Source organism: Danio rerio, chromosome 12 (assembly GCF_049306965.1).
Source record: "Danio rerio strain Tuebingen ecotype United States chromosome 12, GRCz12tu, whole genome shotgun sequence".
NCBI lineage: Eukaryota > Metazoa > Chordata > Actinopteri > Cypriniformes > Danionidae > Danio > Danio rerio.
Genome location: NC_133187.1, coordinates 7,280,430 through 7,294,271, shown reverse-complemented (window position 1 = coordinate 7,294,271; position 13,842 = coordinate 7,280,430). Strand labels below are relative to the sequence as shown.

General features: G+C 34.0%; 1 protein-coding gene across 49 annotated transcripts in view; it reads left to right on the top strand.

Moving 5' to 3' along the window:
- Nucleotides 1–13,842, top strand: part of pcdh15b (protocadherin-related 15b) — a 506,664-nt gene that overhangs the window by 297,586 nt on the left and 195,236 nt on the right. For all 49 annotated transcript variants that reach the window (XR_012387602.1, XR_012387597.1, XR_012387592.1 and 46 more), the window contains 1 exon segment: nucleotides 4,887–5,021. Coding sequence is in view for 22 of the 49 variants with exons in the window: in XM_073917607.1 (XP_073773708.1) it covers nucleotides 4,887–5,021 (135 nt within the window). In the remaining 27 variants the exon portion in view is untranslated.

Here is a 13,842-nt window from a genome sequence, read left to right as displayed (position 1 = left end):
ATATTTAAAAAAACATACAATTTTTATTTATTTTAATTAGCTTTTTACTTTATTTTATTTTTGTTTTGTTTTATTAAGTGTACCAACACAAACATTCATAGATTAGTCGAAATTAAAACAAAAAACAAGAAATATTTCTTGCAAAATAATACAAACTACATTTGCTACTGAATGAATGAATGAATGAATGAATTCTATAGCCTATATAAAAGATCATTTAAAAAGTGCAGATAAAACAATATGTAGACATTTCATTCATAACTCAATTTGTTTTATTATTATTATTATTTTTTATATTTAATTTAATTTTATAAAAGATGAAAGGGTCCAGATACTGAAAAATACTAAAATTTGAACTAAAATGAAAACCAAAAAAATAATAATAAATTAAACCAAAAAAATAAAAAACTACAGATGCTACTTAATGACTGTCACAATTGTTGGCTCACTCTCAAACATATGAACTCAGTATGAAAACATGGATTTATTTCCATAACAGCCACTACATAACATTCAACGCACTATGGTCATGGATAGATTCCAATGCAATACCAGACGAGGGACAATACACAAACTAGGGTATTTCAAGAGTTCACACTTAGCTGATGAATGTTTATAAAGCTTATTTGGCATGCTGTCCCGGGAGAGAGCCCTGAGCTCATAAGAACCTCGAGCCCAGGGCTCCCTCCCGTTAGCAAGGCGAGAGGGTAGTTTGAGCTCAGGTAGATCTCGAGAACTCCCCTGCTGTAGTAGCTAATAAACAGATAGTGATTGCTTTTAAGAGATAACTATTTACTGGGAGCATGTCTATTATGCCGATTTGGATTAGTCAATTAACTTAGGTTGCATGTTTTTTGACGGTGGAAGGAAACCGGAGAACCAGGGGGAAACCCACGTGAGCACAGGGAGAACATGTAAACTCCACACAGAAAAGTCGGCTGGCTTGGTAGGGACTAGAACCAGTGACGTTCTTGCGGTGAGGCAACAGTCCTAACCACTGGGCCACTGTGCCACCTATCTAGGAAAGGAGGAGGGGTGAAAGGGGGGGTTCTTCAAAACGAAGATGGCTGTCATATGGAACTTGGGGTACTTATAGTGGCTTAGGAATCGTCTGATTGGTGGATCATGTATTGAATAATGCGGGGCCGGCTGCGAGCAATCATAAGCATGTGATCCTCTCGAAATTAGTTTATAAATAAACTTCACATATAGACAAGACATGATTAAATTGATTATACACAGGTGTGAGACACAGGTGAAAATGCTGAACACTAACATGGTGGGAAAACAAGAAAGGAATCACATGACGCAACTAGAAAGCACATAGTGCACGACACAGGGAATCACATGACAAACAGCAGGCACATGAAGCACGGCACATAGGGAATCACATGACATAAACACAACAAAGACACCAGACTGTGACAATGACATTGTATAACCTATGTAAAATATATTTTAAATAAGTGCAGATACAACTTGTTAATGCCCCAAACACTTAATTTAAGCAAGTTTCCTGAGCATGAAAGTGTGTTTTCATCTTTTAGCCGACTCTTGGAATGCTCTTGTACAAACTCCTCAGATATTTATGCTAGTTATTCATTTACTTTGATATCGCAAATATCAGTGTCTTAAACTTCACAAGTTTGTTCTCCAGACTCCTTTCAGAAGGTTTTGAGTTGTTTATAAATATCTCTCTTTCCTTTTTGATAACTTGTTTTCTTCATTTTACAGCATGTTTTTCTTATCTACAAGGTGTTTTTGCCATTCATAGCAATGCATATAGTTATTATTAATGCTGATTAATGCATTACATTGTTAAAACAAGACCTTATTGTAAAGTATTAGCTAAAAAAGACTTAAAAAAATACATTACCAGAATTAAAAAGAAATAAAAAATAGAAACTGTTTAATGTAAAACTATATAGTAATGACAGTAAACAGCATCATATATCTTTTCATACACATTTTAATGCATCAAGCATTTTATTTTAGCACATTTCCCAGACATGAAGCTGCAGTTTCGTCTTTTTGCCGAGTCTTGGAAGGCTCTTGTACAAAATACTTTAATATTTGTGTGCCTTATTCATTTATTTTGATATCTCAAACATCAGTGTGTTGGATTTCACAAGTTCTATCTCGAGGCTCCTTCAATTTTCTTTCTGAAGGTCTGGAGTTGTTTTTCTCTTATTTTATTACTTATTTGTTTTTCTCTCTCTTTTATAGTGTGTTTCTCTAATGCAAAAGTTTAAGAATGTTTTTGCAATCTATAACGATTTCTATATTCATGGTTAATGCTAGTTAGTGCATTAACTGTTAAAAAATTAGATCTGATCATAATGTTGCATAAAACAATATTTTAATTAAATTTTATTTAACAACATTAATAACATTAATAACAAGTGTTAACATAAATTAACGTAAATTAACAAGTGCTACATATAACAATATGCAGACATTTCATTTTACTATATTATTATTTTTTATTAAGTGTTAAGTGATAAATAAACAATTATTAAATTTTATAATATGTAGTATTTTGTATTATTTATTTTATTTAGATTTTTTTGCATTTTATTTTTTATTTTATTTATTTATTTATTTTTATTTATTTTATTTTCCTTTGTGTTTTGTTTGTTTTATTTTGTTTTGTTTTGCTTTTTTATTTTATTTTTTATTTAGTTTTTTATGTTTGTTTTGTTTTACTTCATTTTATTTTTTTTTCTAATTTTATTATTATTATAAATTTTTGTTTTGTTATGTTTTTTTATTTTGTTTCTTTTTTATTTTCTTTTTGTTTAGTTTTTTTTTTGTTTGTTTGTTTTTTTTGTTTTGTTTTTTCTTTATTTTGTTTAACTTTTTTGGTTTTTGTCTTGTTTATTTGATTTTAGTTTAGTTTAGTTTTGTTTTCTGTTTTATTTTATTGTTAAGTAAATTAAGAACATTATTAAACAGTTAGATAAAGTAAAAACAAAATCTAAAAATAAATAAAATACTTCATGCAAAATGTTGAATATCTTAATGAGAGCAATCAACACCATATATTAAATATAACATGGATATTGCAAAAATCATTGTATTAATCTTTGCATGTTGGTTCTTCTGGCTCCTTTTGTTTCTTTCAGAAGGTTTTGGTTTGTTTATTTCTCCTTTTTCCCTGTTACAGCTTCTATAACACTCAGTGTATGAGTGTTTTTGTGAGTGTTATGTGCAACTCAGTCTCATTTTGAAAATATACCCCCATATACTTTTCTGGAGAGCATGAATTATGTAGCCAGAGCTACGTATGGCTGCATTTTGACTTAAAACGAAAGCTACGGGACGGTATGATGCCGCCGACAGCTTTTGTTTCTTTTCGCGTGACCAACTGACCGCTTACCTCCATGTGGACAGCTTTTTTTGCTGTTACCAGTTTGCCCAGTAGCTCACCATGTGGTCTGACAGACTTGAGATGCAGAGAGGAGTTGACCGCGATGATAGAGTTTGAATCCGGCGAAGAACAGTTCCAGAAAGCAGGTAAAACATAAGAAAAAAAACTAAACAACGGGGTGAGATCGTACTAATATCTAAACATGGTAAAACCAGGCGTGAACTGGAAAAAGAATACACCGCGATCTCTGGTGGATTTGCAAAAACAAAAACTGCAAAAAACGTACCTTCTGGCACATAATTCACTCTCTCCAGAAATGTACCGTGTATAGACCATTTTGAGGGATGTAAACAATAGCTATATTTCTAATGTATTTCCTGTTTCACGTTTTTAATTTCCATAGTTTCCGAGAATCCCATCATCCACATGTTGATAAATAATGTTATGATATCTGTTTTAATGTTATGTTATGATTGAATCACCTCGTGTTACAGTTAGGAAATAGTTTGACAACAGGAAGGAAATCTTTGTGGACCAATAACATTACCTCATTAAAATGGTCTATAAGGGTACGTATCAATAATGAGCTTGGTTTGGTCATACCAATTTGTGTAGTCATTGTTAAAACTAGTTAATGCATTGTCTGTTAAAAATGAGACCTTATAGGAAAGTGTGACAAAACTATATGTAGACATTTCATTTGTAATTTAATTTTGTTTTATTTTATTTGATTTTGTTTTCTTTAATTTTGTCTTATTTAATTTAGTTTAGTTGTGTTTGTTTGTTTTTTTATTTAATTGTATTTAGTTATCTTTTTTGCTTTGCTTTGCTTTTGTTTGATTTGTATTTTATTATTTATACTATTAATCATTTTGTTTTGTTTATTGTATTTTATTGTATTATTTTCTTTGACTTTTTTCTATATTTTATTTTATTTTATTTTCAAATTACAAGAAAAAAATTCTGCCCAAAAAATAAAAAAAAAATAGAAAATAGAAAATATTTTATTCATAAAAAAATATCCTTAATTTGAAAAATAATAATACATTTTGCAGGAGAGCTAATTTAACATTATTGCTTTAAACAAAAATGTCTGTATAAAACCTATTTATCAAATTATTTCTCTCTTTTATATATATATAATATTTGAGTGCTGTAAGTAAATTTGTTAAGTGAACTAACACAACTATTGAAAGATTAGCTGAAATAAAAACAGATTTAGCACGGATATTGCAAAAAAGTCATGGTATTCAACTTCACACAATTGGTTGGTCCTTCAGGCTCTGTCAATTTCTTTCAGAAGCTTTTACTTTGTTTATCTCTCTTTTTTAAACTGTTTTCCCTTACAGTGTGCTTTGCTAACACACAACCTTTATGAGTGTGTGTGTGTGTGTGGTTTTTTGTTTTTTCATCCATACCAATTTGTAGTCACATTCCCAGCATGCAGTCTTCTGATGCCTCTGCCTTCTGACACACACACAAAAAAAAAACTTACTGTGATTTATTTCCACTGCAGACAAAAGATCCCATGGTGCGCATCTCTCTGGACAACTACAACGGCATCTTTGCAGTGACGGCGGGTGGAATTGTACGCTACCTGACACTACTGAGGCCCGTGGACCATGAAGAACAGCCGACTTATGCCTTCACGGTAAGGGCTTGGTGCCACCTTTTTCTTGACAAGCCTGCTTAGCTCTCTGTCTCCGTCAAAACCGGGACTCGCAGCTTTCATGTCAAGGACTTTGTCTAAACTCGTCTTCTCCACACACTACTCGCTTTTTCACACTGGGGTTATTATTTTCCACGATGCAGCCATTCAATCAGATCTTGATGGAGAAAAACAGGACCAGCTATATACAGTGCTCATCCTGTATGAGTACACCCCTCACAAATATCTCATTAACATGAATGTTTTCTAAAGGATGCTTTACAATATTATATTTGTGCATATACATTAGATTAGTCAGTATATAGATCCAATCTACCAAAATAACTTGCAATAATGGTCCCAAATGAGTACACCCAATTGTGTTAGTGAAAAATATTAAACAAAAAAAGAACTAAATTCAAGAGAAACAAAAAATGTATGCGGTTTTGTAGTTTCTCATGTATTTTTTTTATTTTACATGGATTTTTTTCTTTTATTTTCTTAATATGTTCAGTCACTAAAATATGATTGTATTAATATATCCATTTATTAAATCTGTTTTGTTCAAATGCTCCAAAATATATTATTTTTATTCACTGAGAAAATAATAAAAATATTCATTTTCAGAATGGGGTGTACTAATATACACTCACCGGCCACTTCATTAGGTACTCCTTACTAATACTGGGTTGGACCCCATTTTGCCTTCAGAACTGCCTTTATCCTTCGTGTTATAGATTCAACAAGGTACTGGAAATATTCCTCAGAGATTTTGGTCCATGTTGACTTGATAGCATCACACAGTTGCTACAGATTTGTCGGCTGCACATCCGTGATGTGAATCTCCCGTTCCACCACATCCCAAAGGTGCTCTATTGGATTGAGAACTGGTGACTGTGGAGGCCATTTGAGTGCAGTGATCTTATTGTCATGTTCAAGAAACCAGTCTGAGATGATTCTGGCTTTATGACATAGTGCGTTATCCTGCTGGAAGTAGCCATCAGAATATGGATACACTTTGGTCATAAAGGGATGGACATGGTCAGCAGCAATACTCAGGTAGGTTGTGACACTGATATGATGCTAAATTGGTACTAATGGGCCCAAAGTGTGCCAAGAAAATATCCCTCAAACCATAACACCACCACCACCAGCCTGAACTGTTGATACAAGGCAGGATTGATCAATGCTTTCATGTTGTTGACGTCCAATTCTGACCCTGCCATCCAAATGTTGCAGCAGAAATTTAGACTCATCAGATCAGGCAACGTTTTTCCAATCTTCAATTCTTCAATTTGGGTGAGCCTGTGCGAATTGTAGCCTCAATTTCCGGTTCTTAACTGACAGGAGTGGCACCTGGTGTGGTCGTCTGCTGCTGTAGCCCATCCGCCTCAAGGTTGGACGTGTTGCGTGTTTAGATCTCTTCTGCATACCTTGGTTGTAACGAGTGGTTATTTGAGTTACTGTTGTCTTTCTATCAGCTGGAACCAGTCTGGCCATTCTCCTCTGTCCTCCTGCATCAACAAGGCATTTGCGCCCACAGAACTGCCACTCACTGGATTTTTTTCTCTTTTTCGGACCATTCTCGGTAAACCCTAGAGATGGTTGTGCATAAAAATCCCAGTAGATCAGTAGTTTCTGAAATACTCAAACCAGTGCCTCTGGCACCAACAACCATGTTTCAAGTCACTTCAATTTCACTCAGACAAACAAGTAGAGAATAAAACTAGATCAGGGGAAATCCTGATCAAGCCATATGCGGTCTTATTAATTTGATATATTCTTAAAGGGATAGTTCACCCAAAAACAAAAATAACTTAAATGGAACATATTATGCCCTTTTGTACAAGACATAAAATAAGTCTCTGATGTCCCTGTGTTCAAAATTTCAGCTCAAAATACTGTACAAATAATGTTTTATAACTCTTAGAAACTGCCCCTTTTGGGCTTTGATCCAAATGTTGTCACCTTATTTAAATGAGATTGTGCTCCTTCAAAAGAGGGCGGAGCTACAAATGCCAATGTTACAGCATAGTAGCAGATTCAAAAACAGGACTAACATTATCTCTGTCAAAAACTGATAAAATTAGGGGATCTGAAGAAGGCATGAAGACTAGAGTGTTTGCTTGTGCATTGTGAAACTGAACGTTTTAATGCCTCTTATTTGCTGACATTATCTTCAGCAGGTATGATGTGAAAGCTCTTAGGGCTGACAGCTGCTTCTCACTCAGGGCTGTTTATGCTAAATGCTGTATCTCTAAATTAGGGAAGTTAATCTCTCTTAATCTACTAATCAGGGCAGTTTTGAAATATGATATTTGATATACATGATTATAATTTTTTTATCATATAGCATGTATTAATGCTGACTTTTAGCTAGTTAACTCTCCAACAATGCTGAACAGCACCACACAAGTAATACTGTAAGAACAATCCAGAGCGCTTTAGTGCCATTAGCTGATTCTCTCAGGGTCCTGCTATACAATTCACACAAAAGCTGCATATTTCACTGCCGTTCACACTGTATTAAGGAGATATGCAGATCTCAATTTGGTGACATGGAGGTTGCTCTTTTGCCCACATTATTATTATTATGTTTTTTGCTCGGTAGTGAATGGCTCGAATTAACACCGCTAAGCACGTCCACGGTTATTTTAGTCTCTGACATATATTACAGTGATACAGCGGAGTGTATTATAGCGCTGTCGGCCTGTTAATGAGAGAGAACAATGGTATTTTTAGGAAAAGGGAAATGATGGCGCTATGGGTCATACTATTATGACCCACACAATGGATACACAATCACATCCCCCGGGGTAATGGAAGTGCGTCTGCTGTCGGCGCGATTACTTAACATTTTTAGCTGCATTTTCTTGGAAAGTCAGAATGTATAATGCGGGTTTTAAAATGATCCGCTAAGGAACTGCATGCAGTATTTTTTGAATAGCTGAAGGTCGCAGTAACTGAGGTCGGTAGAAATAAGATTATTATATTTTATAAAGTTGTTCATGAATGTGTTCAAATGCAAAAAACAATGGTAGAATGTTAATTTTAATCATTTTTTAGGTGTATTGTAGGTGACGTTTAATCAGCACATAGACTCATAATTTCTTCCATTTGTGTACAAACCTGTATCCATTCATTTGTTAATTTTCCTTCAACTTAGTCTCTTTATTAATAAGGGGTCGCCCCAGTGAATCTTCAGAATGGGGTTTACTAATATACACTCACCGGCCACTTTATTAGGTACATCTTACTACTGGTTTGGACCCCCTTTTGCCTTTAGAACTGCCTTAATCCTTTGTGGTATAGATTCAACAAGGTACTGGAAACATATCCAGCATATGTTTTACTCAGCGGCTGCCCTTCCAGCTGCAACCCAGTAGTGGGAAACATCCATACACTCTCACATTCACACACATACACTACAGCCAATTTAGTTTTTTCAATTCACATATAGCGATTGACTGTTGGGGAAACCGCAGCACCAGGAGGAAACCCACGTGAACACGGGGAGAACATGTAAACTCTACACAGAAATGCCAACTGGTTCAGCCGGGATTCAAACCAGCGACTTTCTTGCTGTAAGGCAAAAGTGCTAAGCCACTGTGCCGCACTAACCTGTATTCATTGTGAAAAATGACTGTTCAACAGTTCAGTTGGATACATTTTTGGGTGCTGATAAAGATGTTTCACCATTATTAGCCAAATGTAACTGATTGGGTTGTAACTTTTCATTATTTTACTCAAAGTAGTCACGTTAAAAAGGTTAACCACTAGGATTTAAAGTGAAATACTATAATCAGCAAATATTTGTTCTATGCATTTATATATATTAGGGTTGTAACGGTATGAATTTTTCACGGTATGATAATCGTCTAAAACAATACCACGGTTTGACGGTTTCGCGGTATACGGTATGTTACAAATGTTACAAAATAATAGAACAGTGAAGCAAATTTGACTTTTTCCAAATAATATATTTTTAGTTACTATAAACAACACCACTTACAATGAACAAATAAAAATAAGAAAATAATAAATAATGTGTCAAAGTCCAAAAAAAGTCCAAATAAACATGGTGCAAATCCTCAGTAAAAAATAGATATAAATATTTACTATACTATAAATAGTTACATAACGAAACTAGATTCAATATGGAACATCCTTAGGTTTTATGTGCCAGCATGGATATGGTTGTCTATGGATATGGATATGGTTGTCTGCAATGCAGACAAACAGCTGCATCTTCATTTGCGTCTTTTGAAAACAGCAAGAGCAGCAGTTCGTCTTTGCTGTGTCACTGTTTTTTCATGTTTCTGTGCTGCTGTGCATGCAAAAGTACTTAGTATGAGAATTATTTCATGCAAAACTTTTTTTTTTTGCGTTTTATTTAGCCGCGCATAAATGTATGCCTTTCTCTCATTCCGTGTTGTTCAAAAAGCTTGGTCCACAAACAAAAGCGAAACCTATGCTTATTGGTTGTGATATAGCGAGTTTGAACCAATCTGGGCATGGAGGAGGGACAATGCATCAATGTATCATGTCTGATTTGTCCGGAGACACAGTGACGAGCGTTTCTTTGTCAAATCAGCGTTGTCAAATGTTGATGACGTAACCGCACTGATTCCGGAGCCTCTGCGAATGTTATGTGATACAGCACTGGAAAGCTGAGATTCTCTTCTTTATGCCAATCTTTGAATTGTATGAATCGGATCAGCGGATCAAAAGTTATTAAACATTTAAGAGCAATACTTATTTTTAGCCGCGGGCGGCTGTCTCGGTCTTTAAGGGTTAAAACCGTTGATATGCAATTGTTCATGGTATGATAATCGTGCACGTTCAAATCGTGGTAAACCGTCATACCGGTATATTGTTACAACCCTAATATATATATATATATATATATATATATATATATATATATATATATATATATATATTTTTTTTTTTTTTTTTTTTTTTTTTTTAGATGAAAAATATGTTGAAGTAAGGAATAATGTACCCAAAATAAAGTTAAGTAATCCCCAATGTCTTTAAAATTCTCACAAAACAAAACAAAAAAAAATTTTAGCTGTTGGATGATGGTCTTTTACTTAAGTTAACGCATAAAAAAAACAACAAAAAAACTGGTCACTGATTCGGAGTAAAAAAAAACATTGAGTGTTCACTTTTGCGTTAATTTAACGACTTGTAGATAATTGAGGAATGAAACTTCATAACGATGGTAAACAAAACGTCAAATCTTATTCAGACAGCATACCAATACACTTTTCTAACCATTTAGTTATCTGGACTATAAGGAAGCCCTTCTAACAAAATAAAAAAAGCACCAAAAACAAACATAAGAATTTTAAACATATTGAAGGAAGAAAGAATTAAAACATACTCTCAGGCTGAGCTTAAAACGCGAGGTTTGCCAAATAGGACTTCCCAATACAGTTTGAAGTAGCTCCAAGAAAGCATGACTGCGTCCGAAACCGCCTACTACTCAGTAGGTACTGCATTTGAATTTAAATGTACTACTCAGCCGTTAAAAAAGTACGTTCTATACAGTATGAATGTGAAAAGTATGAATAGAATTCGGACGTACTACATCCGCCATTTTATCATGATCACGTGACCTACTTGCATCAGTTGGGTCGCTTCACTCCTATTCATGAATTCTCTCGCCGTGCATCATGGGATATTGCAGTGTGCATGGGATGTGCACTTCAGAAACTCGCCGAAAGTAATAAGTCATCCGGGTACTTCTCGCATACTGATTTTCGAACTGAATTCTGACATACTACTCGGCTTGCATACTGATTTTAGCGTATTATATAGTATGGAAGTATGCGGTTTCGGACGCACCCCATGTATTTCCTCTACCACAACTGAATCTACTTCTAAATTCACCCGCTCACCTATTATACATTCCAGGTGTCTGGCCAGCGCCCTCTAGTGCCCTGTATGTCCATTAGAACAGCATTTTTATTTCCATTGTTCCATGGATAACACAAAAAAAAGAGGTGACAGACGTTTTATTTTATTACAGGGTTATCGACTGTGAATCCATTTTGCATTAAACTACAATTTCAGGAGCTAAATAATAAGAGAGGATTAGGAGAATTTAACTTTTTTTGCCATGAAAAATTTAGTACTTTTAAAGATGCATTAAAAATGATGAGAAGGGACATTTCTATTTTTAATTCTGATTTTAATGAAATATTTCTTATATAGGAAAGGAAAGATACCAATATTCATTAATTTCATAACTTATTATATAGCAGTGGTCCCCATTCATTGGCAGTTCACGAGTCCTTCACTAGGCCTTTTCCCCCTCGCAAAAAAACTTTTCAAAGACGTCTGTTTCATACTTATTTTGTTAGCTTGTGGGTTACATTTTGGCACTCAAGTGACCGAGATGTGAGCAAGAGAACAGTAATTTTTCAAAATAATAGATTTTTCACACACACGCACAAAAAAACGATTGTTCAGACTCTTAAATAATACAAAACAGAAATAACTCATGCTTTCTTCTGTGGCCTGGTACCAATTGATCCATGGATACCAGTCCGTGGCCTGTGGGTTGGGGACCACTGCTGTACAGTATTAGATAGTTTATTTTACTGCATTAAATTAATTTTACTGAATAAGAATTGCATCCATTTAAGGTTTAACTGTCCAATATTATAAAAGAACACAAGTTAAAATGTTAAGATTAGACGTTTTAGATGAAGATATATGACTTTATATAAAAGTGTATGTGTTTGTACTTTTTTATGATTTTTCTCTGAAAAAGTGAAGTGAAGGGAAAGGAAAGTAAGGGAAGGGAAGGTGCAAGAAAAAGAAAAGCTGATATTCATCAATTTCATACAATACTAGAGTATTAACTTTTTTTTTAACTGCAATAAATTAATTTTACTGAACAAGAATTGAATCCATTTACCAATCAACTGTATAAAATTGTATAAGAGCCACAAGTACACAAATACAATATGACAGTCAATTTTTTGTTTATTTTTTTGCCATTTAATTTTAACAACATTCATTTTTACTTTAAATATAGTTATTTAACAAACTTAAAAAAATAAAAGCCAGTGCTGTTGCTATATGTAAATTAAAAGTGTTGCTGCTCCAGAAAAGGTCTGTGTTAATGATTTTGCTCTGAAAAAGCGAAGGCAAAGGAAGTGGAAAAGAATATACAGATATTCATCAATTTCACGCAGTACTTTACAGTACTAGCTATTCTTTAACAGCATTAATCTAATTTTACTGAATAAGAATTGGATCCATTTAACACTGTCCAATATTTTAAAAGAGACACAAATTAAGATACAAAATACAACATGACTGTCAAAGTAGATTTTTTGCCATTTAATATAAATATAAACTAAAAAAAAAAGTCCATGTTATTATCAAACCATCAGTTTCTGCCTTAATTGCATATATGCTCTTAATTGCTCTAATAACGGCCAGTAAATATTGAATACCAATACATCAGTGCATACATAGTTTATAGCTTTGACAATAACAAAAGAAAAGTGCATTTCTTGATCAGCAAATCAACATTACAGTATTTTTCTTAAAACTCTTAGCCACAAACTAAATAGCAATATAATATATATTAAACATTATCTAAAATTGTGATATTTCATAATATTACTGTGCTCTACTGTGTTTTATACTCTTTTTAAAATAAAAATATAAAACATAAATCTTTCAAAATGCCAAAACATCTTATTTCCTGTTTCTCTTTTTTTTCAGCTATTTAACCTGTTTTCTTGACACTAGTAGCTGCTAAGCTTTTTTTTTTTCTCAGCTGTAAATACAGTTAGAATTCAACTTCAGTGCTGTTGCTTTCAATAATGCAGCTTACCTCTGTTTACTGGAGATACACATCTTTTTTTTTGACATGAAGGACTCTACCTAAGCGGCACCCTGGAGCTAACAGAGATGTCGGATCTGTCGAGTCTGACATGCCAAACCTCGCACATGTGATAAGCTTGAGTTCTGGAAACGTCTCGCTGAGATGAGCTCATGACTGAACTATTGATTCCCCCCGCAAGGTTGGCATAACACCGTCTTGGTGGGAACAGCAATTTCCATTTGCACTGTTATTATTCCATATTTGTATCCGCATTGCTTCATAATTGGCACCTCGCTGGTGTCACAGCTTCTAGATTTTAAAACTAGCTTTCAGCTTTAATGTCCATGAAATGGAAGTTAAGGTTGTAATTTTTTCCCGATATCTTGACGTACATCCACTGAAATGGTCCTGAAATAAGACAAAAATATAGGGTGGTGTATTATTTTGTGATTTGGGAATCGATTGGATTGTTGAACGATGGGCATTGCTAAAAAAATTAAGGAATATTGACGAATGGATGAATTCAGAGCAGAACCGAGACATTCAATGATAGCTCCGCCCTAAAAGGATTCCATGTGACCAGGAAGTGAAGAAAAGTCGTTTCAAGGGACGGAAGGTTATGGCATTTGACTAATGTTTATGCGGGCAAACTGATTTTTACAAAGTAAGTGCACAGATGCATTGTTTATAACAAAAATTACTACATACAGTACAGTGGGGGAAATAAGTATTGAACACATCACCATTTTTCGCAGAAAACACATTTTTAAAGGTGCTGTTTACTTTTCACTAAATGTTGGTAACAACCAATCAAATTCATATATGCAAAAACCAAATCTAATTACTTTACAAATAAAGTTATGCATAATAAAATGAAATAAAATTGGAAAACAAGTATTGAACACATGAAGGGTGGGAGGTGTAGAAAGGCAGTGAAAGCCCGGACAGAAACTGAAATCTCTCAGTAGTTAT